The sequence below is a fragment of the Carcharhinus amblyrhynchos genome, chromosome 4, assembly GCF_965287045.1.
Source record: "Carcharhinus amblyrhynchos chromosome 4, sCarAmb.v2.hapA, whole genome shotgun sequence".
Classification (NCBI taxonomy): domain Eukaryota; kingdom Metazoa; phylum Chordata; class Chondrichthyes; order Carcharhiniformes; family Carcharhinidae; genus Carcharhinus; species Carcharhinus amblyrhynchos.
Window position 1 is genome coordinate 54254878 of NC_137327.1, and position 21422 is coordinate 54276299.

Sequence of the window (21422 nt, forward strand, 5' to 3'; positions counted from 1 at the left end):
TCGTATTTCAAATCCTTAAACATAGCAGGGCAATTTGATAAGTTGATTAAGAGGTCATTTGGATTATTTAGCTTTTAAATAGAGACACAGAGTATGAAAACAAAACATATCAAAGGTGGCTTTCAGCCAAAGTACTTTGGATATTTTTGTGCCCTATTCTTCAGGAAGCACTTTAGCAACAATACAGAGAAGGTTTACATGAGGTTACCAGAAATATGGGTCTGGGTGTTTTTAAATGATAACCGTTAGTCTGAAGTCAGATTGGGCATATCCCTCAACTTCAGCCAGAGGGAGTTATATTTAAGGACACATAATTTGGGTTTGCAGAATTCAACTAGCTCCTGCCACAAAGGAGGAAAGTCAATCTAAGTGCTATCTTCCTTCCCATGGTGTTGAATTCGGCTGTTTTTTGGCTCAATGGTAATTTCCCAAATATTGTAAGGGTGCAGGTGGGAATACCTCAGATATTGTTCCCCCACCAAGGAGAATAGGAGTTGGGTTTATGAAGTGTCTGATACTGAAGGTCAGATGTGACTATTTAAGTTTTAAGCAAACAGATAAATTTAATATTATAAAAAGCAAGCAACTTGGTGGTTATGCAAAGAGTATAATAACTTATATAATATTCCAAAAAGATAATTAAATCTTACATCTATGAGAGAATCTCACTGTGGCACAATGGTTAGCACAGCTGCCACACAGCACCCAGGGAACTGGATTCAATTCCAGCCTTGGTCACTGTCTGTGTGGAGTTTGCATGTTGTCTCCATGTTTGTGTGAATTTCCTACAGGTCCTCCAGTTTCCTCCCACAGTCCAAAGGGTTACGTATATTGGCTATGCTAAATTGCCCCACAGCAGGGCAAATGCATGGGGGTGCAGGGATAGGGCCTGGATGGGATTGTCACTGGTGCAGGCTCAATGGGCTGAATAGCCTTCTTCTGCACTCTTCTATGATTCTATACTTCTACAAATATCATTCAAAAATTAGACATTAAAAGAGAACTCAAATATCCATCAAATATCAATGTAATACTATCTTGATCCCGGGCGTGTGAGGCTCATTAGTACGAAAATGGATCTCTCATTGAGGTGATCACTACCACACTCTCCCCTAATGAAAACTGACAATTCAAATTACATGGAATTACTTAGAATGAATTTTTTTTTGTGTTGTATAATTAAATGATGATGTGGAAGGCAGTAATTCACTCAATAAAAGACCAGCTCTACTCATTCTCCCATTTTAGTTGAGAAGACCCTTCCACTATAATTAGGTTGCCCATTCAGTTTCTAAGAAATATCTTTCTGAGTTGTTTCCTGAAAAACTAGGGCCGACTAATGAGCAAGTTGGTTAAAAAGCTTGGTCAACGTATTGCGTCCAGTAAGATACTGAGACTTGGGGCCTACTGTTCCTTTATCTGATTGTCTTTTTCCTTACCCAGACTTACCCAACTATTGTACTTTAGTGCTTATTGTCACCATGGGGACCCTTAGGATAATGCCTTGTAGATGTCAGTAATCTTTATCAGCACGGTGGCACAGTGGTCAACACTGCTGCCTCATAGCACCGGGAATCTGGGTTTGATTCCAGCCTTGGATGACTGTCCAGTTGGAGTTTGCACATTTTCCCTGGGACTGTGTGGGTTTCTCCGTGTGCTCCTGTTCCCCCCACACAGTCTGAAAGATGTGGGCAGTGATTTCATTGGTCCACCTACCGGCGAAGCGAGCCAGTAAAATCACAGAAGAACTGAGAAATTGGGATCGCAGTTGATTTCTCGCTCTCACAATCTTCCTGGCACTTGATTTCTGGCGTGGTCATCCTCTTGCCCATGTCCAGCGAGAGGCTGACTAAATTATTTAAATATATTTAACTGTGTATTTGCATCTGGTTACTCAGCCCATCGCTTAAACAGCTGGGCTCACTTGCCTTTATGGCCTCACCGAGAGATGCCTTCTCTGGCGAGGAAAACAACTGCTTCCCGTGAATGGGGAATAGTCGTGTTGGCCTCACTGGTAGAACTAGAGGCAATTGTGGATTCTCAGTGAGGCCTAGAGTAAGGCAGTGCCAGCCTGGCACCTTGGCAATACCTGCTGGGCACTTTGGCATGTCCATTGGGCCATGCCAGGGGTGGCCCTGAAGGATGTGGAGCCTATGGGGGGGGATGGGAACTGAAGAGAAAAGGACCCATGGGGTCAGGGCCTGACGGGGAGCCTGAAGGGGACGGGGCCAGGTTGGGACAGCCTGATCGGGGAGGGGGGGAGCCACTCAGCACTCTGCCTCCAATTGGTGGGGCGAAGGGGAAGACCATTGCTGCTCTGCATGCAATCAGTTTGGTTTAGTATGGAGCCCATTGCCATTCTGTGTGTAATTGGTGGGGGGAGGGAGAGGGGAGTCCACTATCTCTCTGAAGGTGATTGGTGGAGGGGGAGGGCGTGATTGGTCTGGGCAGTGGTGTGGGGGGGGCAGCAGTTGCTATATTTTCAGGTGTTAAGGAGCTTACGATCGGTAATGGGACCTCATGATTGTGAGGGATGGCTGACTGCAACAGCAGAGGTCTGACAGTTTTCTCTCTCTCACACTCTGCAGTTAGAATTGTGCATACACAGACACAGAAACATAATAGCTCCCTCTGCTTCCTGATCAGGGTGTCTGGATAATTAAACCCCACCCACTGCCTGTAGTAGCTAGAAAAAGATTGGGAGTAAAACTTCACCCAAAAAATGGATTAGCAATTTTTCTGTTTTCGTGCTAGCTGGACGCTTAGAATTTTTCTTGTGAAATTCCACCCGTGCTGTTTAGGTGGATTGGGCATGCTAAATTGCCCCTTAGTATCCAAAGATATATAGGTTGGAGGGGGTTAGCCATGCTAAATGCATGGCCTTATGTGGATAGAGCAGGGAGGTGGGCCTGGGTGAGATGTCCTTTCAGAGAGCTGGTTTAGACTCAATGGGCCAAATAGCCTCCTTCTGTACCATAGGGATTCTATCTATGATCCTATGTAACATTGATATGAAGAGAGTTGATTATGTATATTCTTGGTCAATTTTTCTCTTCAAAAATGTACCTTAATTAATTTAACTTCAGTAGTCACAAGTTGGCTTACATTAACATCTCAATTAAGTTATTGTGAAAATCCCCTCATCACCACACTCCTGCACCTGTTCGGGTACACGGAGGGAGAATTTAGCATGGTTAATGCACTTAACCAGCATGTCTTTCAAACTGTGGGAGAAAACCAGGGCACCCGGAGGAAACCCACGCAGACACAAAGAGAATGTGTAGACTCTGCACAAACAGTGACCTAAGCCGGGAATCGAACCCGGTCCCCGGCACTGTGAGGCATCAATGTTATTGACTGTGCCACCGTGCATGTTTTATTGAATTAAATTAATTACTTGTATCTACTCTGTATATTGTAGCCCATATTCCTTTACAGGTCTTCAGTTGTGAGGTGATATTGGAAATGTTAGGGCTGTTCTCTTCAAAATAGAGGAGGTTAAGGATGACCAAATTAAAGTATTCAGAGATTAAGATAAGTTTTGATATAGGAGGCAGAGAACATCTATTTTGTGTAGTGAATCATTGGCAAGATCCAGGAAGTTGTCTTGAATCCTGAAAGTATGTTGAAAGAGAATTGGAATTTGCAATGTTAAGGATAAAAGTCATGTGTGTGGGACTACCCATAAATGTTCCTTCAAAGAAACAGCAAAGGAATAACAAGCCAAATAGCCTCCTCTTCTGCGTGTTTTGATGATTCTCTGAAAGAAGACAGGTCTGAATATGTGCTTTTAAGATGAAGAATCTTTGTCTACTTCCTTTTTGTTCCTGTAATCTGAGTTCCCATTATTATGTATAGAATGGATCTGAACCTCCCCCCGCCCTGCATTTGTCTTTTTCCTGTTAGTTCCTGTAATGTGTAACCTCTTTCATGCCTGAAATGTGTGCCTTGTACTGGTACCAGACTTATGTGGGACATATACATTAGCACTGACCTGTTAAATACAATTGGCTTGTTTCTGGTGTTGAAATGCTTTATGATATTTATACCCTGCAATGTGTAACCCCAATTAGTCCCTGTAATGTGTGATTTCTATTAACTTCCATAATGTGTAATTTCTGTTAACCTCAATTAGTCCCCTGTAATCTCTATTAGTCCCTGTAAATCACTATAATAAGTTTTACATTTCCAGTTCCAGTTCCAAAGGAGATGGTGTTGGAAGACATTGAGAATGACTGCAATGAACAGCTTCAACTCCATGATGCTCAAACACAAACAAGCGAGTGTGAGACGGTGGCACAGGTCGCAAAAGAACCAATAGTCGCAGAAGTAGCAGTGGTAACACAGAGGTACTATCTTCATTGTGTACACGCTTCCACATCTACTTCCATTTAAATGATTCTTCATTGCTGTCCAGCAATAAAAGGCAATTTGTTAAACATTATAATGGGCAGAGAACAAAGGCAGTGTTACAAAAGACAATTACATCAAGACATAAGCCATCAAAGGCAACAATAATGAGGGTTAAGTATTTCAATAAAAATACTTTTGATTCACAGGCCAAACTAAGGGGGCGGGGTGGGGGGGTGGGAGTCCTAAGAATTGCTTACAGATCCAGATTCTTTGTCTCAATCTCCAAAGGTCCTTCATCATTTAAATCACAAGTGATGAAGCCAATGGCAAAAAGAAAATGTTCTGAATTCTCCTCGAGTTCATGCTAAGTGCTGAACTCCTGCCTGGATGATCTGGGCAATGATGTACTGAAGCCCTTGTCCCAGACCCCAGGAAATGTGCCTTTTTGTCAGGGTTTGATTTCCACTCTTTCTCACATGCACAGAAGGAAGTTGGCTTTTTCTGTGTGCTCCTTGATCAGTTGTCAAATCAGCGTTTCTTTATTAATGCTGGTGGTGAGGAGTGTCGATTAACACATGGGTCACAAAAAAACATTTCCATAACAAGCACTATAACAATAGTAAAATGGAACACCCAGATGCCACTCATAAATCTGAGGATAATACAGCTCTTACCAAGCTGTTTTGAGGTTTGTCATGTAAGTGTCAGGCTCTGGCTATGACACCAGGGTGTGTAGCCATCTTGTAGGGTGTGAGATAGGAGCTTGAATGTTGTTACTATTCTGGCAGTTGCCAATGAAACGAAACGGTTTCTTATTCTTTTATCTGGTCACTGTATGTACTTTCCCATTGCTGCAGCTCTAGGAACCAAAGTGAGGAGTCACCAGAAGAGGATAACGAAGGGTAAATAATTCAACTGTAACTGCAAAAAATTCAGTACATTACCAGTCAGTCTGTGATCTGTATGTACCAGTCAGTCTGTGATCTGTATGTACCAGTCAGTCTGTGCTCTGTGCATACCAGTCAGTCTGTGCTCTGTGTGTACCAGTCAGTCTGTGCTCTGTATGTACCAGTCAGTCTGTGCTCTGTGCATACCAGTCAGTCTGTGCTCTGTGCATACCAGTCAGTCTGTGCTCTGTATGTACCAGTCAGTCTGTGCTCTGTGTGTACCAGTCAGTCTGTGCTCTGTGTGTACCAGTCAGTTTGTGCTCTGTGCATACCAGTCAGTCTGTGCTCTGTGTGTACCAGTCAGTCTGTGCTCTGTGCATACCAGTCAGTCTGTGCTCTGTATGTACCAGTCAGTCTGTGCTCTGTATGTACCAGTCAGTCTGTGCTCTGTGCATACCAGTCTGTTCTCTGTGCGTACCAGTCAGTCTGTGCTCTGTATGTACCAGTCAGTCTGTGCTCTGTATGTACCAGTCAGTCTGTGCTCTGTGCATACCAGTCTGTTCTCTGTGCGTACCAGTCAGTCTGTGCTCTGTATGTACCAGTCAGTCTGTGCTCTGTATGTACCAGTCAGTCTGTGCTCTGTATGTACCAGTCAGTCTGTGCTCTGTAAGTACCAGTCAGTCTGTGCTCTGTATGTACCAGTCAGTCTGTGCTCTGTATGTACCAGTCAGTCTGTGCTCTGTATGTACCAGTCAGTCTGTGCTCTGTAAGTACCAGTCAGTCTGTGATCTGTATGTAACAGTCAGTCTGTGCTCTGTATGTACCAGTCAGTCTGTTCTCTGTGCGTACCAGTCAGTCTGTGCTCTGTGCATACCAGTCAGTCTGTTCTCTGTGCGTACCAGTCAGCCTGTGCTCTGTATGTACCAGTCAGTCTGTGCTCTGTAAGTACCAGTCAGTCTGTACTTTGTGTGTACCAGTCAGTCTGTGCTCTGTATGTACCAGTCAGTCTGTGCTCTGTGCATACCAGTCAGTCTGTGCTCTGTATGTACCAGTCAGTCTGTGCTCTGTAAGTACCAGTCAGTCTGTGCTCTGTATGTATCAGTCAGTCTGTGCTCCTGTGTACCAGTCAGTCTGTGCTCTGTATGTACCAGTCAGTCTGTGCTCTGTATGTACCAGTCAGTCTGTGCTCTGTATGTACCAGTCAGTCTGTGCTCTGTATGTACCAGTCAGTCTGTGCTCTGTAAGTACCAGTCAGTCTGTGCTCTGTATGTACCAGTCAGTCTGTGCTCTGTATGTACCAGTCAGTCTGTGCTCTGTAAGTACCAGTCAGTCTGTGCTCTGTGCGTATCAGTCAGTCTGTGCTCCTGTGTACCAGTCAGTGGTTTATGATGCTTTGTGCATTTGACAGGAATGTATTTATATCTATGTTTACATCATGGGTTGGAAACTGCACACAATAAAAGGATGAATTCAATGACCAGTGCAGGGTGGCAATAACCTGTATTTAAATGAGAGATTCTGTGTAGGCTGTGAATCTGTGTTTTTCGGTTAACAGGCAGCCTGTCTCAGCATTATTTGTTGTCAGGTGTCAGTGTTATGTGGCAGTCAGACGATCTCTGAAGGTCACACTACCTGCATCACTTTGTAAGATCCCTCTGTGGGTTCCAAGCACCAAAATTAGTCTGACTTGTGCCAGATATTGAGTTTGTGTCTAGCCAGTCGCACTGTATCCATGACTGGCAGAATGGCCGTGAAAAGGTGAATTATAATTTACAGGTAATTGTATGTGAACAGTTATTGGAATTCCAACCCTACCTTGGTCTGGGATCAGGAGACATCCTTTGGATTGGTTTTGAGATCATGACCAGTGTGCAAAAAGCATTGAATCTAATCTGTCTGCTTGACAAACAGCAGAAGCTGCATGTAACATAAACTAATTGCAAACTTTCCCACCTCCCATCTCCACCCATCCAACTCCGATTTTCATTAACTCTCTATATGTAAAATGAACATCGTACACAACCATTTGAAGACCTTAGGTGCCTGGGAAATGAGAGAGGACAGAACTTTATCGACTGGTTTATCTTTGCCCTGAAAAATCTTAAATAATATTTATTCTCCCAGCAATTTTTTTAATGCATGACAGGGAGATTCTTCAACTGTTGTGCTATTTCAAACTAATGTGACTTGTAATTTGTTCAGGCAGCTGTGGAGCATCACCGAGGAGCAGGATGTGGATGCGGAGTAAGTGCATTTGATGTGGTGACTGTGCAGATAGGTGTGGAGTTTGGGAGCTTTACCAGATACAGGCAGTTGCATTGCTACACAGTGACAAGAGACATCCATCCAGCTGCTCAAACCTGTTTTCTCATTCAATTAGATCACACCCTCAATACTATATATGCGCTTTTGCTTCCAATTCCTCAGTATCCTTATTTCATCGACTGAGCATTCACACAGCCTTTTGCAGGATCTGCCACACTTGGTAGGCAAATAAAGTGCTTCTAATTTAACTCACTGATCAAAACAGGCTGGGCTGCAATGACTTAACAGAAGTACCAGGGATCAAAACGAAAGTCTCAGTCCCACCAAGTGTAATGTGAAACAACGCAGAGTAATTGTCAAATTGAGTGCAAGAGTGACTATCATAGTGCTCTTACTGAACCTGCAAACTAACTGCTTCTTCACCAACACCTTCACCCAATGCCACTGCCTTGTAGAAATAGGCCTGAGAATGAATGTGAGATTATTGAGCAAATGGCCACTATTTTAACAGAGGGATTAACCCAAGCAGGAAACATCCAGCAGCTAATGTTGCGGTGATTTCTATCCTGTAGTGTGAATATGTGAGGTAAGTGCAATCCATTTAGATACATACAGCTTGTTACCTTGAAAGTTTGTCATGGGGTGGGAGGAGGGCAATTTATCAGGCTCCTGTCACAATTCTAGTGGGAGGCCAGCAGAACACCCCTCCCACCCCCAAAAAAATACAAACTGCGCACAATCTGCTTACAGCAGAGTTCTGTGGTGTATTTAAGGGATTCTCTTAGCCTCCTGTAGGAGTTCCAGTGGGGATCTGTGAAACTAGAGTGTTTGGGACAATGTGTGTTTGTGTTTGCAGGATGGAAATCATGTGTATGTTTAAAATGTAGGTCACAGTTGCTGCTAATTCACTGTGCACATATTTTTCAACATTATTGTTGCATCATCAAATCATGCCTTAAACTAACTAAAAGAGTGACAGCTTTTGTCTCACACCTCTACAGTTGAAGGTTATCAGTTCAAACCCCATTTCATGTTTCACCAATTTGTTTGAGTTCTTCAAAGATGTAACAAGCAATTGAATAATGGGAATCCTGTAGATATAGTATATCTGGACTTCCAGGTGGCATTTGATAAGGTGCCACACAAAAGGTTAATACACAGGGTTAGTTCATCTAGAATTTGGGGTAATTTATTATCTTGGATAGAGAATTAGCTAACTAACAAAAAGCAGAGAGTCAGGATAAATGAGTCTTTTTTGGGTTGGCAAGATGTGACTGGAATGCCACAGGTTCAGTCCTCGGGCTCCAACTATTTACAATTTATATTAATGACTTGGATGCAGGGATGGAAAGTACTATAGCCAAATTTGCAGATGTCACTAAAATAGGTGGAATAGTAAGTTGTAATAATCAAGAACAAAGAACAATACAGCACACAAAGAGGCCCTTAAGTCTACCAAGACTGTGCCATTACACAGTTTCTTTCCCTTTGTTCACCTCCTGTTCATGTGTCTATTAAGATACACCTTGAACGTTGCTAACATGCTTGCTTCCACCACTTCCACTGGCAATGCATTCCAGGCACCCTAACCCTCTGTGTGAAAAACTTTCCCCTCATGTCTCCCCTAAACTTACCACCTCTCACCTAAAGCCTGTGTTCTCTCGTAGTTGACCCTTGCACTCTGGGAAAAAGCTTCTGGCTATTCACCCTATTTATGCCTCTCATAATTTTGTAGATTTCTATCAGGACACCCTTCAGCCTCCATCTTTTCAGTGAAAAACAATCCAAATTCATCTAACCTCTCCTCATACCTAAAACCCTTCAGACCAGACAACATCCTGGTAAACCTTCTTTGCACCCTCTCCAAAGCATTCACATCCTTCTGGTCATATGGCAATATTCCAAATGCAGCTGAAGTAAAGTTTTATACAGCTGTAATTTAACGTGCCAATTTTTATACTCAATGCCCCGGCAAGTGAAGGCAAGCATGTTGCATGTCTTCTTGGCCACCTTATATACTTCTGTCGCCACTTTCTGTTAATGTGTACACCCAGATCCCTCTGTATGTCAATGTTCTTAAGGGTTCTGCCATTTACTGCATAATTCACACCTGAATTTGATTTTCCAAAATGCATCACCTCGCATTTGTCTCCATCTGCCATTTCTCTGCCCAAGTCTGCAATCTATCTATATCCTGCTGTATACTTTGACAACCCTTGTCACAATCTGAAACTTCTTGTCACTATCTGAAACAATGTTTGTGTCATCTGCAAACTTGCTAATTAGACCACCTCCATTTAGGAAATTTACAAGTGGATATGTATAGGTTAAGTGAATGAGGGAAAATTTGGCTGATGGAGGTTTAACGTGGATAAGTGTGAGATTATCTGTTTTGGTAGGCAACATACAAAGGTAAATTATTATCTAAATGGCTAGAAACTTTGGAGTGCTTTGGTGCAAAGGGATCTGGGTATCCTCGTGCATGAATTGCAGAAAGCTAATGTGCAGGTATAGTAAGCAAATTGAATTTTTGCATTTATTGCTAAAGCAATAGAATATAAAAGTAGTGAAGCGTTGCCACTACTTTACAAAGCATTAGTGAGACTGCATATAGAACAGCTTTGGCCCATTACTTGAGGAGGGATGTGGTTGCATTGGAGATGATTCAGTGGAATTTCAATGGGTTGACTCCAGATATGAGGGATTTATCTTATGAAGAGAGGCTGGGCGGTGTAGACCTATTTACCCTGGGATTTAGAAGAGTGAGTGGAGATCTAATTGAGATGTACAAGATGATAAGGGGGATTGAAAAAGTAGATATGGAGAGGGTGTTTTCTCTTGTAGGGCAATCTAGAATAGGAGGTCATAGTTTTAGGATAAGGAATGGTAGATTTAAAACAGAGAAGAAGAGAAATTCAAAGGATTGTGAGTCTGTGGAACTCACTACCCCAGAGTGTGGTGGATGCCAGGACATTGAATACATTTAAAGAAGAAGTGAATAGATTTTTAATTAGTAAGATTTTGAAGAGCTATAGTGAATGGGCAGGAAAGCAGAGTTGAGGCTGAGATGAGGTCAGCCATGATCGTATTGGATGGTGGAGCAGGCTCGAGCCTACCCCTGCTCCTAGTTCTTATGTTCAGGAGTTCACAAAGTCAAAGCTGACAATAAAATGTCACATTGTCAGGTTCAGTTTGGCTAATTTTAGCTTAATGTTCCTAACAGGAACCTCAAAACATCATGTTAGATACCTGTTTTTGCAGGGATCCCACATCCCCATGTGTTCTTTCAGATGATACAATAAACTGAGTTTATTGGTTTCTTTTGGATGTAAAAGATCCAAATGCACTGTCTGAGAATGAACAGCAGCTGTCTTGGTGGTCTGGCCAATACCTATCCATCAACTACTGAAATCAAATGAGCTGTTCAGTCACAGCATCTCAATTTCTTTTTGTGGGACTTCACTGTGTGTAAATTGGCTGCTATATCTCCACATTACAACAAAAAATGACTTGGTTTTCCCCTGAGATGTCCTAAGGATATTAAGTATATTTTAATAAATGCAAGTCCTGCCATCTTCTAGTTCATTCAAATCTTCCAATTAATACCAGCCTCTACAAGTCTTATCTGAACTAATTTTAAAATATTGAGATAAAGAAATTGCCACCATGCAGTGCCTCATCATGTATTTCAGTGCTTTGTGTCCCATCAGTTATTTTCTGGGGTGCTATCCCTGCTGCTGTAGATAAATACAGCAATCAATCTGGGACTGACACAGTGCAGTGAGGTGAAGAGCAGTGAATCTGATATGGGTGGTGGTGGTTGAGGGAGGACTGTTGATAAAGGCAACTCCCCACTCTTCTCATAACAATGCCATGAGATCTTTTACATCCACCTGAGAAGGGAGTCTATGCCTTATGAATGTAATGTCTCATCAGAGAGGACAGCAACTCCAACACGCAGCACTCCTTCACTGAAGTGTACGTTTGGATTATGTGCATATATCTCTGGTGTAGTGACATGTGCACATAATAGTGACACTTTAATAACTTAAATATGAGAGTATGATAACTGAGCCAAATTAGCATACCGAATTCCATTCACTTCATTTATATTTGATCTCTGTCAAAGAAGAAAACACAATCAGATGGACATACAAAATAAGAACAGGAGTAAGCCATTTGACACCTCAAGTCTGCTCTGCCATTCAATAAGAACATGGCTGATCTGTTTGTGTTGAGTTCCATATTTCCCAATTTACCTTGATAATCTTTGAATCATTTGCCTAACACAAATCTATCTTCCTCTGCCTTTAAAATGCTTAGTGATCCCATTTCCACTACCTCCTGAGGCAGAGAATTCCAAAGTTGCACTACTCTGTGAAAGTAAATTTATCTTCATCTCTGTTTTATAAGGGCATCCCCTAATTTTAAACAATGCCACCTAAATCTGGGCTCACCCACAAGAGGAAAGATCATTTCAATATCCACTTTGTCAATACCGCTTAAGATCTTACATAATTCAATCAAGTCATCCCTCACTCTTCTAAACTTTAGTGGAAACAAGCCCAGCTTTTCCAATGTAAGACAACTTCATAAAACAACCTGCTCATTCCAGGTATCAATCTATCAAACCTCTTCTGAATCACCTCCAATGCATTTCAAGCCTTAAATAAGGAGACCAAAACTGCACAAGAGTATTTGAGGTGCAGTCTCGCCAATGCCCTGTGTAACTGAAGCACAGCATCTTTACTTTTATGTTCACTTTTTCTCATGAAAAAGGATAGCATTCCATTAACCTTCTTTATTATTTGCTGCTGGTGCATACTAGCCTTTTTGTGACTTGTGCATGAAAATACCTAAATCCTTCTGCATCTCAAATTATACAGTGGTTCGCCAGTTAAGGATTTTTTTTAATTTTTTAGTCTTCCTAAAAAGTAAACAACTTCACACTTTCCCACATTGCACTACATCTGCCAGATATTTTCCCAAACACTCATCCACATGCAAACTCTATGTTTTCATCATAACACACTTTCCATCCTATTTTCATATCATCTGCAAATTTAGCTACCATGACTTTGCTCTCCTTGTGTAAGTCATGGATGTAAATTGAAAATGCTGAAGTCCCAGAGAGACACCTGCAGGACTCCACTCATCCATCCTAGCTATCAAAGACCCATTTATGCATATTCTGTTTTCTGTTGGCCAATCTTCAATGTTACACTGTGAGATTTTATTTTTTACATTAATCTTTGATCTGGAAATTTATCAAATTATTTCTAGAAATCCAAGTACAGCAAGTCTACAGTTTCTCCTCTATCCATAGCACATGTTACTCTTTCAGAGAAATGTTAATCTGAAGGGGGCTGTCTCCCCTCCAGAGAATGCACAGAGACACAGAAAACTGACAGCGAAAATTGACAAATGACTAGTTTCTCCGACTGATCGGTCTCTCTTTGTCTGACAGACTGGTGAAGATGTGTGAAGGAACTGAGAGCAGTGATGATCAACCCACTGAAGAGTAAGTCATTAACCTCCAAAGTAACTGAACAAAAGTTCACAACCAAGTCCATGTGTTAATTAATTTAGAAAGAATACAGAGAGATACAAAACGTATCCAAGCATAGATCAGAATGTGTCCATATTTCATACAGAATGTATCCATATATAGATATAAAATGTATCCATGTACAGATACTGAACGTTTCCACATGTAGAGAGAGAATGAAGCAATACGACTAAAACAGATTAGCTGACAATTATCACATTGCTGTTTCCTGGACTTTGCTGAGTGATGATTGGTTGCCACGTTTCCCATGTTACAATAGTGCCAATGCTTCAACAATATTTCATGTCTTGAAGAAGTTTGGGACATCATGAAGTCATGAAAGGCATAATATAAAGTAGTTCTTCATCCATTTCTTTCTCAGATTGTGTGCTGTAATACACTACTTACTCTTGCTGCAAAAATCCAACAATATCAACAATAAGAAGCAGGTTACAGGACTCACAGAAACTTTCAGTATGGCTCAATTAATACAGAACCCTGCATCAGCTGCAATTTCTGTGCTGCAGCATCTTTATGATGTAGATTTTTGCCATCACCTTCTGGGTAGCGCTCCTGTGGAATTTTTTTTTCCCATTGAAATGAATCCAGTCCTCCGCAGAGTTTGGGTCTTTTGACTATGTGTGTACTTGTGTAGGTTTATAGAGATGGCCTACCTGCTGTCATTTCCTTCTTTCTGGTTTAACTATCAGACCAGGGATAGTATATGAAGAAACCAAGAATAGTAAGGAAACCAACAAAATGAGTTGTTCATCTTCCTTCTTAGAGAGGGGATGACAGAGGGAGCAAAGATAGTGTGAGGGAGAAAGCGATAACTGCTTCCTGTTGATCAGCACTAAATCCTGTTCCTGCTGGGTACAGGGACCCACTATAGGTGTTTTAATTATGAGGCCTGACTCCATAAAGTCCACCTGGATTAATTATTGAGGTTCTCAGTCAGATATGTCAGAATATACCCTCGCTATCCACACCATGGATTTTCTAGCACTGAGATAGAGTTAACAGAAAATATGCATCTGTTTATTTCTTTTTGCTTTCTCCATTAGATTGGTACAAATATATGAAGAGGCTAATACTGATGAGGATCTACCAGCAGCAGCATGAGTCCTTCACCTTTCTTCTCAGAGAGAGGTGACCTAGGGAGCAAAGGGGATAGTGTGAGGGAGAAAGAGATAGGTGCTACCTGTTTATTAGGGTATGGTCACAGACCACAGTTGGGAAGTTGAATTGTGAAGTTGAAATTTGATGTTGATAAAGATGTAAAACATTGTAAAAATGCTGGAGAAGAAAGTACGTTGTGTGGTTCCAGCACTTGGAGGATTAAAATGCAAAGTCCACACAGAATCCTAGCTGAAACATTTATCTCAAAAAGTCACACAGTAGTCTTGACAAGACAACCTGTTTTTTTAAAAAAATTGCCCAATCAATTTAAAGCAGGCACTCAGCTACCAAAATCCTATAACATTTCAATTTGGTGGCGTTGACAAAATCAGACCAATTCAATTGTAGGAAAATTGATAGGTCATCACAGATATAAAAGATTGTGCAGGGGGAAAAATGGGAGATTAGTAACTACCTCCTCTGAAGTTTTGAGCAGCAGAGAGCAGCTCTCCAATCTGCCAACTGCAGATATTTCTTAAAAGAATGCACCATCTAACCACCAAAATTTACCAAATCAGAAAGAACTTACAGACAGAAAAATCAACTGAGAGACTCCAGAAGGTTCTGAAAGATACAAAACCTGGTTTATATTTTTTGAGTGAATAAATTCTCTTCTTATTAATTTTCATTAATGAATGAACATTGCATTTATTTGAACAGCATTCCATTAGAATCTTGTTTTAATTGGTATGTTACTTCTTTAGTTAAGGTTCCCTTTTAGTTAAATAAATAATTTGTTAAGTGTTCATTTTAAACCAAGTGTCGGATATTTCTGTTAGTTATCCACTAAATATTACTGAAGAACACCTGATACCTTCCCACACTTTTAACAGATTTTGAAGCGAGGTATTCCTCTTTGGGGGATTCAGTATTACTTCTCAAAAGGAGATCAACCTCTGCATCGTAACACTCTCATGAAACCCTGTTCCTGCTGGGTACAGGCACCCACTGTAGGCATGCAAATTAGGAAGCTTGACTCCTAAAAGTCAACCTAAATCAATAGTTGAGATTCTCAGTAGATAGATCCTGGCACATGGCACATCCCTACCATGGATTTTCTATCTCTGCGATAGAGTTGCAGAAAATATGCAACCATTTATTTCTCTTTGTTTTCTCCATTAGACCGGAATGTAAGGAGATATGTGAGGAGGCTAAGACTGATGAGGATCTACCAGCAGCAGCGTGAGTCCTTCATCTTTCTTCTCAGAGAGGGGATGACAGAGGGAGCAAAGGGGACAGTGTGAGGGAGAAAGAGATAACTGTTTCCTGTTTACTAGGGTATGGTCACTGACGACTGTTGTAAAGTTGAGTTTGTGAAGTTGGAATTTCACATTGATAAAGATGTAAAACATTAAAAAAATGCTAAAGAGGAGACTACATTGCTTAGTCCCTTTAAAAGTTGGTATTTATTTCAGTGCTTGGAGGTTTAAAATGTGAAATCCACACAGAATCCAAGCTGAAACATTGGTATTAAAAAAATCATGGAGTAGCCTTGACAAGACAACCTGTTTTTTAAAAAAATGCTCAATCTATTTGAAGAGGCACTCAGCTGCTAGGGACCTATAACATTTGAATTTGATGATGTTGACAAATTCAGATCAATCCTATTGTAGGAAAATTGGTAGGTCATCACAGGTATAAAAAAGTGTACAAAGGGAAAAATGGGAAATAGTAATTGCCACCTCTCAAGTCTTGAGAGGGAGAGAGAAGCTCTCTAACCTACCAGTTTCAGATATTTCTTAACAGAATTCACCCATCTAACCTGCAAAAGGTACCACATCAGAAAGAACTTACAGACAGAGATATCAACTGAGAAACACCAGAAGGTTCCAAAAGACACAAAACCTGGTTGTATTTTTTTTGAGACTGACTAAATTCTATTGTTATTTATTTTTGTTAATGAATGGGCATTGCATTTAATTGAACAACATCCATTAGAATCTTATTTTATTAGTTATTAGTTTTATTAATTTATTAGTTAAGGTTCCCTGTTAGTTAAATAAATAAATTGTAAAGAGTGCATTTTAAAGTGAATGTCAGGTATGGCTGTTAGTTACCCACTAGGTTTATTTGGTAGCAAAAGCCACTAGCTTTCGGAGTGCTGCCCCTTCGCCGGGTAAATGGGATTTCAGTTCACAAACAGAGCATATAAAGACACAAATTCAGTTTACAAAATAATGATTGGAATGCAAACCTTACAGGTAATCAAGTATTAAAGGTATAGACAATGTGAGTGGAGAGAGGATTGAGCACAGATTAAATGTGACATGAACCCAAGATACCGGTACTGGTTGAGGCCGTTCTCAACTAACCCCCACAACTTGCCTGAACTTGTAAAATCTCACTAACTGTCCTGGCTGAAGACAATACACATCTCTTTAACCTGTGCTTAACCCTCTCTCCACTCACATTGTCTGCACCTTTAAGATTTGAGTACCTGTAAAGACTCACATTCCAATCATTATTTTGAAAATTGAGTTTGTGTCTTTATATGCCCTGTTTCTGAACTGAAATCCCACTCACCTGATGAAGGAGCAGCGCTCCAAAAGCTAGTGGTTTTTGCTGCCAAATAAACCTGTGTTGAGAGACTTTTTACTGTGTTTACCCCAGTCCGACGCTGGCATCTCCAAATCATAGTTACCCACTAAACATTATTGAAGAACACGTCACACCTTCCCACATTCTTTTAACAGATTACAAGGTGAGGGATTCCTCTTTGGGGGATTCAGCATTATTTCTCAAAAGAAACCTCTGTATCATAACACGACCACTAAATCCTGTTCCAGTTGGGTACCAGCACCCATTATAGGCATGCAAATTATAAGTCCATCTGGATCAATAGTTGAGATTCTCAGTGGGTGGATCCTGACACATGTGTCACAATGAACCCGCACTATCCCTCCCATGGATTTGGTAGCTCTGAGATAGATTTAACAGAAAATATGCAACCATTTATTGTTCTTCGCTTTCTCCATTAGACTGGTGCAGATATGTGAGGAGGCTAAGACTGATGAAGATCTACCAGAAGCAGCGTGAGTCCTTCACCTTCCTTCTTAGAGAAGAAATGATAGAGGGAGCAAAGGGGATAGTAGGAGGGACAAAGAGATAACTGTTTCCTGTTTCCTAGGGTATGGTCACTGACCACAGTTGGGAAGTTGAGTTGTGAAGTTGAAATTTGATGTTGATAAAGATGTAAAACATTGTAAAAATGCTGGAGAAGAAAGTACGTTGTGTGGTTCCAGCACTTGGAGGATTAAAATGCAAAGTCCACACAGAATCCTAGCTGAAACATTTATCTCAAAAAGTCACACAGTAGTCTTGACAAGACAACCTGTTTTTTTAAAAAAATTGCCCAATCAATTTAAAGCAGGCACTCAGCTACCAAAATCCTATAACATTTCAATTTGGTGGCGTTGACAAAATCAGACCAATTCAATTGTAGGAAAATTGATAGGTCATCACAGATATAAAAGATTGTGCAGGGGGAAAAATGGGAGATTAGTAACTACCTCCTCTGAAGTTTTGAGCATCAGAGAGCAGCTCTCCAATCTGCCAGCTTCAGATATTTCTTAAAAGAATGCACCATCTAACCACCAAAATTTACCAAATCAGAAAGAACTTACAGACAGAAAAATCAACTGAGAGACTCCAGAAGGTTCTGAAAGATACAAAACCTGGTTTATATTTTTTGAGTGAATAAATTCTCTTCTTATTAATTTTCATTAATGAATGAACATTGCATTTATTTGAACAGCATTCCATTAGAATCTTGTTTTAATTGGTATGTTACTTCTTTAGTTAAGGTTCCCTTTTAATTAAATAAATAATTTGTTAAGTGTTCATTTTAAACCAAGTGTCGGATATTTCTGTTAGTTATCCACTAAATATTACTGAAGAACACCTGATACCTTCCCACACTTTTAACAGATTTTGAAGCGAGGTATTCCTCTTTGGGGGATTCAGTATTACTTCTCAAAAGGAGATCAACCTCTGCATCGTAACACTCTCATGAAACCCTGTTCCTGCTGGGTACAGGCACCCGCTGTAGGCATGCAAATTAGGAAGCTTGACTCCTAAAAGTCAACCTAAATCAATAGTTGAGATTCTCAGTAGATAGATCCTGGCACATGACACATCCCTACCATGGATTTTCTATCTCTGCGATAGAGTTGCAGAAAATATGCAACCATTTATTTCTCTTTGTTTTCTCCATTAGACCGGAATGTAAGGAGATATGTGAGGAGGCTAAGACTGATGAGGATCTACCAGCAGCAGCGTGAGTCCTTCATCTTTCTTCTCAGAGAGGGGATGACAGAGGGAGCAAAGGGGACAGTGTGAGGGAGAAAGAGATAACTGTTTCCTGTTTACTAGGGTATGGTCACTGACGACTGTTGTAAAGTTGAGTTTGTGAAGTTGGAATTTCACATTGATAAAGATGTAAAACATTAAAAAAATGCTAAAGAGGAGACTACATTGCTTAGTCCCTTTAAAAGTTGGTATTTATTTCAGTGCTTGGAGGTGTAAAAATGCTGGAGAGGATAATACATTGTGTGGTTCCAGTGCTTGGAGGATTAAAACATAAAGTCCACACAGAATCCAAGCTGAAACATTTGTCTCAAAAAATCACAGTAGTCTTGACAAGACAACCTGTTTATTTTTAAATTTGCCCAATCAATTTAAAGCAGGCACTCAGCTCCTAAAAACCTACAACATTACAACATTTCAATTTGGTGGTGTTGACAAAATCAGACCAGTCCATTTATAGGAAAATTTATAGGTCTTCACAGATATAAAAGAGAGTGCCGTGGGGGGGGGGTGGGTGGGGAATGGGAGATAGCAACTACCACCTCTGAAGTTTTAAGGAGCAGAGAGCAGTTCTCCAATCTTCCAGCTTCAGATATTTCTTAAGAGAATGCACCATCTAACCAGCAAAACTTACCAAATCAGAAAGAACTTACAGACAGAGAAATCAACTGAGAAACTCCAGAAGGTTTTGAAAGATACAAAACCTGGTTCATATTTTTTGAGAGACTAAATTCTCTTATTATTAATTTTCATTAATAAATGGGCATTGCATTTATTTGAACAGCATTCCATTAGAATCTTGTTTTAATTGGTATGTTACTTGTTTAGTTAAGGTTCCCTTTTAATTAAATAAATAATTTGTTAAGTGTTCATTTTAAACCAAGTGTCGGATATTTCTGTTAGTTATCCACTAAATATTACTGAAGAACACCTGATACCTTCCCACACTTTTAACAGATTTTGAAGCGAGGTATTCCTCTTTGGGGGATTCAGTATTACTTCTCAAAAGGAGATCAACCTCTGCATCGTAACACTCTCATGAAATCCTGTTCCTGCTGGGTACAGGCACCCGCTGTAGGCATGCAAATTAGGAAGCTTGACTCCTAAAAGTCCACCTAAATCAATAGTTGAGATTCTCAGTGGGTAAATCCTGACACATATATCAGAATGTCCCCTCACTATCCTACCATGGATTTTCTATCTCTGCGGTAGTGTTACAGAAAATATGCAACCATTTATTTCTCTTTGTTTTTACCATCAGATCGGAATGTGAGGAGATATGTGAGGAGGCTAAGACTGATGAGGATCTACCAGCAGATGCGTGAGTCCTTCATCTTTCTTCTCAGAGAGGGATGACAGTGTGAGGGAGAAAGAGATAACTGTTTCCTGTTTACTAGGGTATGGTCACTGACCACGATTGTAAAGTTGAGTTTGTGAAGTTGGAATTTCACATTGATAGAAATGTAAAACATTGTAACAATACTAGAGGGGAAAATACATTGTTTGGTCCCTTTAAAAGTTGGTATTTATTTCAGTGCTTGGAGATTTAAAATACAAAGTCCACACAGAATCCAAGCTGAAACAATTGTCTCAAAAAAATCACAAAGTACTCTTGACAAAACAACCAGTTTATTTTTAAATTTGCCCAGGCAATTTAAAGCAGGCACTCAGCTATCAAAAACCTCTAACATTTGAATTTGATGGTGTTGACAAAATCAGACTGATCCAATTATAGGAAAATTGATAGGTCATCACGGATATAAAAGAGAGTGCGTGGATTTTGGGGGGGGGGGGGGGGGGGGGGGGTGCCCGTTGGGGGTAATGCGAGATAGCAACTAAAAGGAGCAGAGAGCAGCTCTTCAATCTGCAAGCTTCAGATATTTCTTAAGAGATTGCACCATCTAACTAGCAAAAATTACCAAATCAGAAAGAACTTACAGACAGAGAAATCAACTCCAGAAGGTTCTGAAAGATAGAAAACCTGGTTTATATTTCTTGAGTGACTAAATTCTGTTATTATTAATTTTCATTAATAAATGGGCATTGTATTTATTTGAACAGCATTCCATTAGAATCTTGTTTTATTTGGTATGTTACTTCTTTAGTTAAGGTTCCCTTTTAATTAAATAAATAATTTGTTAAGTGTTCATTTTAAACCAAGTGTCGGATATTTCTGTTAGTTATCCACTAAATATTACTGAAGAACACCTGATACCTTCCCACACTTTTAACAGATTTTGAAGCGAGGTATTCCTCTCTGGGGGGTTCAGTATTACTTCTCAAAAGTAGATCAACCTCTGCATCGTAACACTCTCATGAAATCCTGTTCCTGCTGGGTACAGGCACCCGCGGTAGGCATGCAAATTAGGAAGCTTGACTCCTAAAAGTCCTCCTAAATGAATAGTTGAGATTCTCAGTGGGTAAATGCTGACACATGTATCAGAATGTCCCCTCACTATCCTACCGTGGATTTTCTATCTCTGCGGTAGAGTTACAGAAAATATGCAACCATTTATTTCTCTTTGTTTTTTCCTTTAGACCGGAATGTGAAGAGATATGTGAGGAGGCTAAGACTGATGAGGATCTACCAGCAGATGCGTGAGTCCTTCGCCTTTCTTCTCAGAGAGGGAATGACAGAGGGAGCAAAGGGTCTGTGTGAGGGAGAAAGAGATAACTGTTTCCTGTTTACTAGGGTATGGTCACTGACAACTGTTATAAAGTTGAGTTTGTGAAGTTGGAATTTCACATTGATAAAGATGTAAAACGTTAAAAAAAGCTAGACAGAAAAATACATTGTTTGGCCCCTTTAAAAGTTGGTATTTATTTCAGTGCTTGGAGGTTTAAAATGCAAAATCCACACAGAATCCAAGCTGAAACATTTGTCT

At 40.4% G+C, this 21422-nt stretch overlaps 1 protein-coding gene across 6 annotated transcripts in view; it reads left to right on the forward strand.

Moving 5' to 3' along the window:
- The window catches only part of LOC145342028 (uncharacterized), a 186529-nt gene that overhangs the window by 63301 nt on the left and 101806 nt on the right, over positions 1–21422 (forward strand). For 3 of the 6 annotated variants that reach the window (XM_080187172.1, XM_080187176.1, XM_080187173.1), the window contains 9 exons: positions 4193–4349; positions 5211–5255; positions 7443–7484; positions 12973–13026; positions 15355–15414; positions 17211–17264; positions 18449–18508; positions 19799–19858; positions 21076–21135. In XM_080187172.1, the coding sequence (XP_080043298.1) occupies positions 4193–4349; positions 5211–5255; positions 7443–7484; positions 12973–13026; positions 15355–15414; positions 17211–17264; positions 18449–18508; positions 19799–19858; positions 21076–21135 (592 nt within the window). The remainder of the gene's footprint in view (positions 1–4192; positions 4350–5210; positions 5256–7442; positions 7485–12972; positions 13027–15354; positions 15415–17210; positions 17265–18448; positions 18509–19798; positions 19859–21075; positions 21136–21422) is intronic. The other 3 variants (XM_080187175.1, XM_080187174.1, XM_080187177.1) reach the window with 3 other exon arrangements.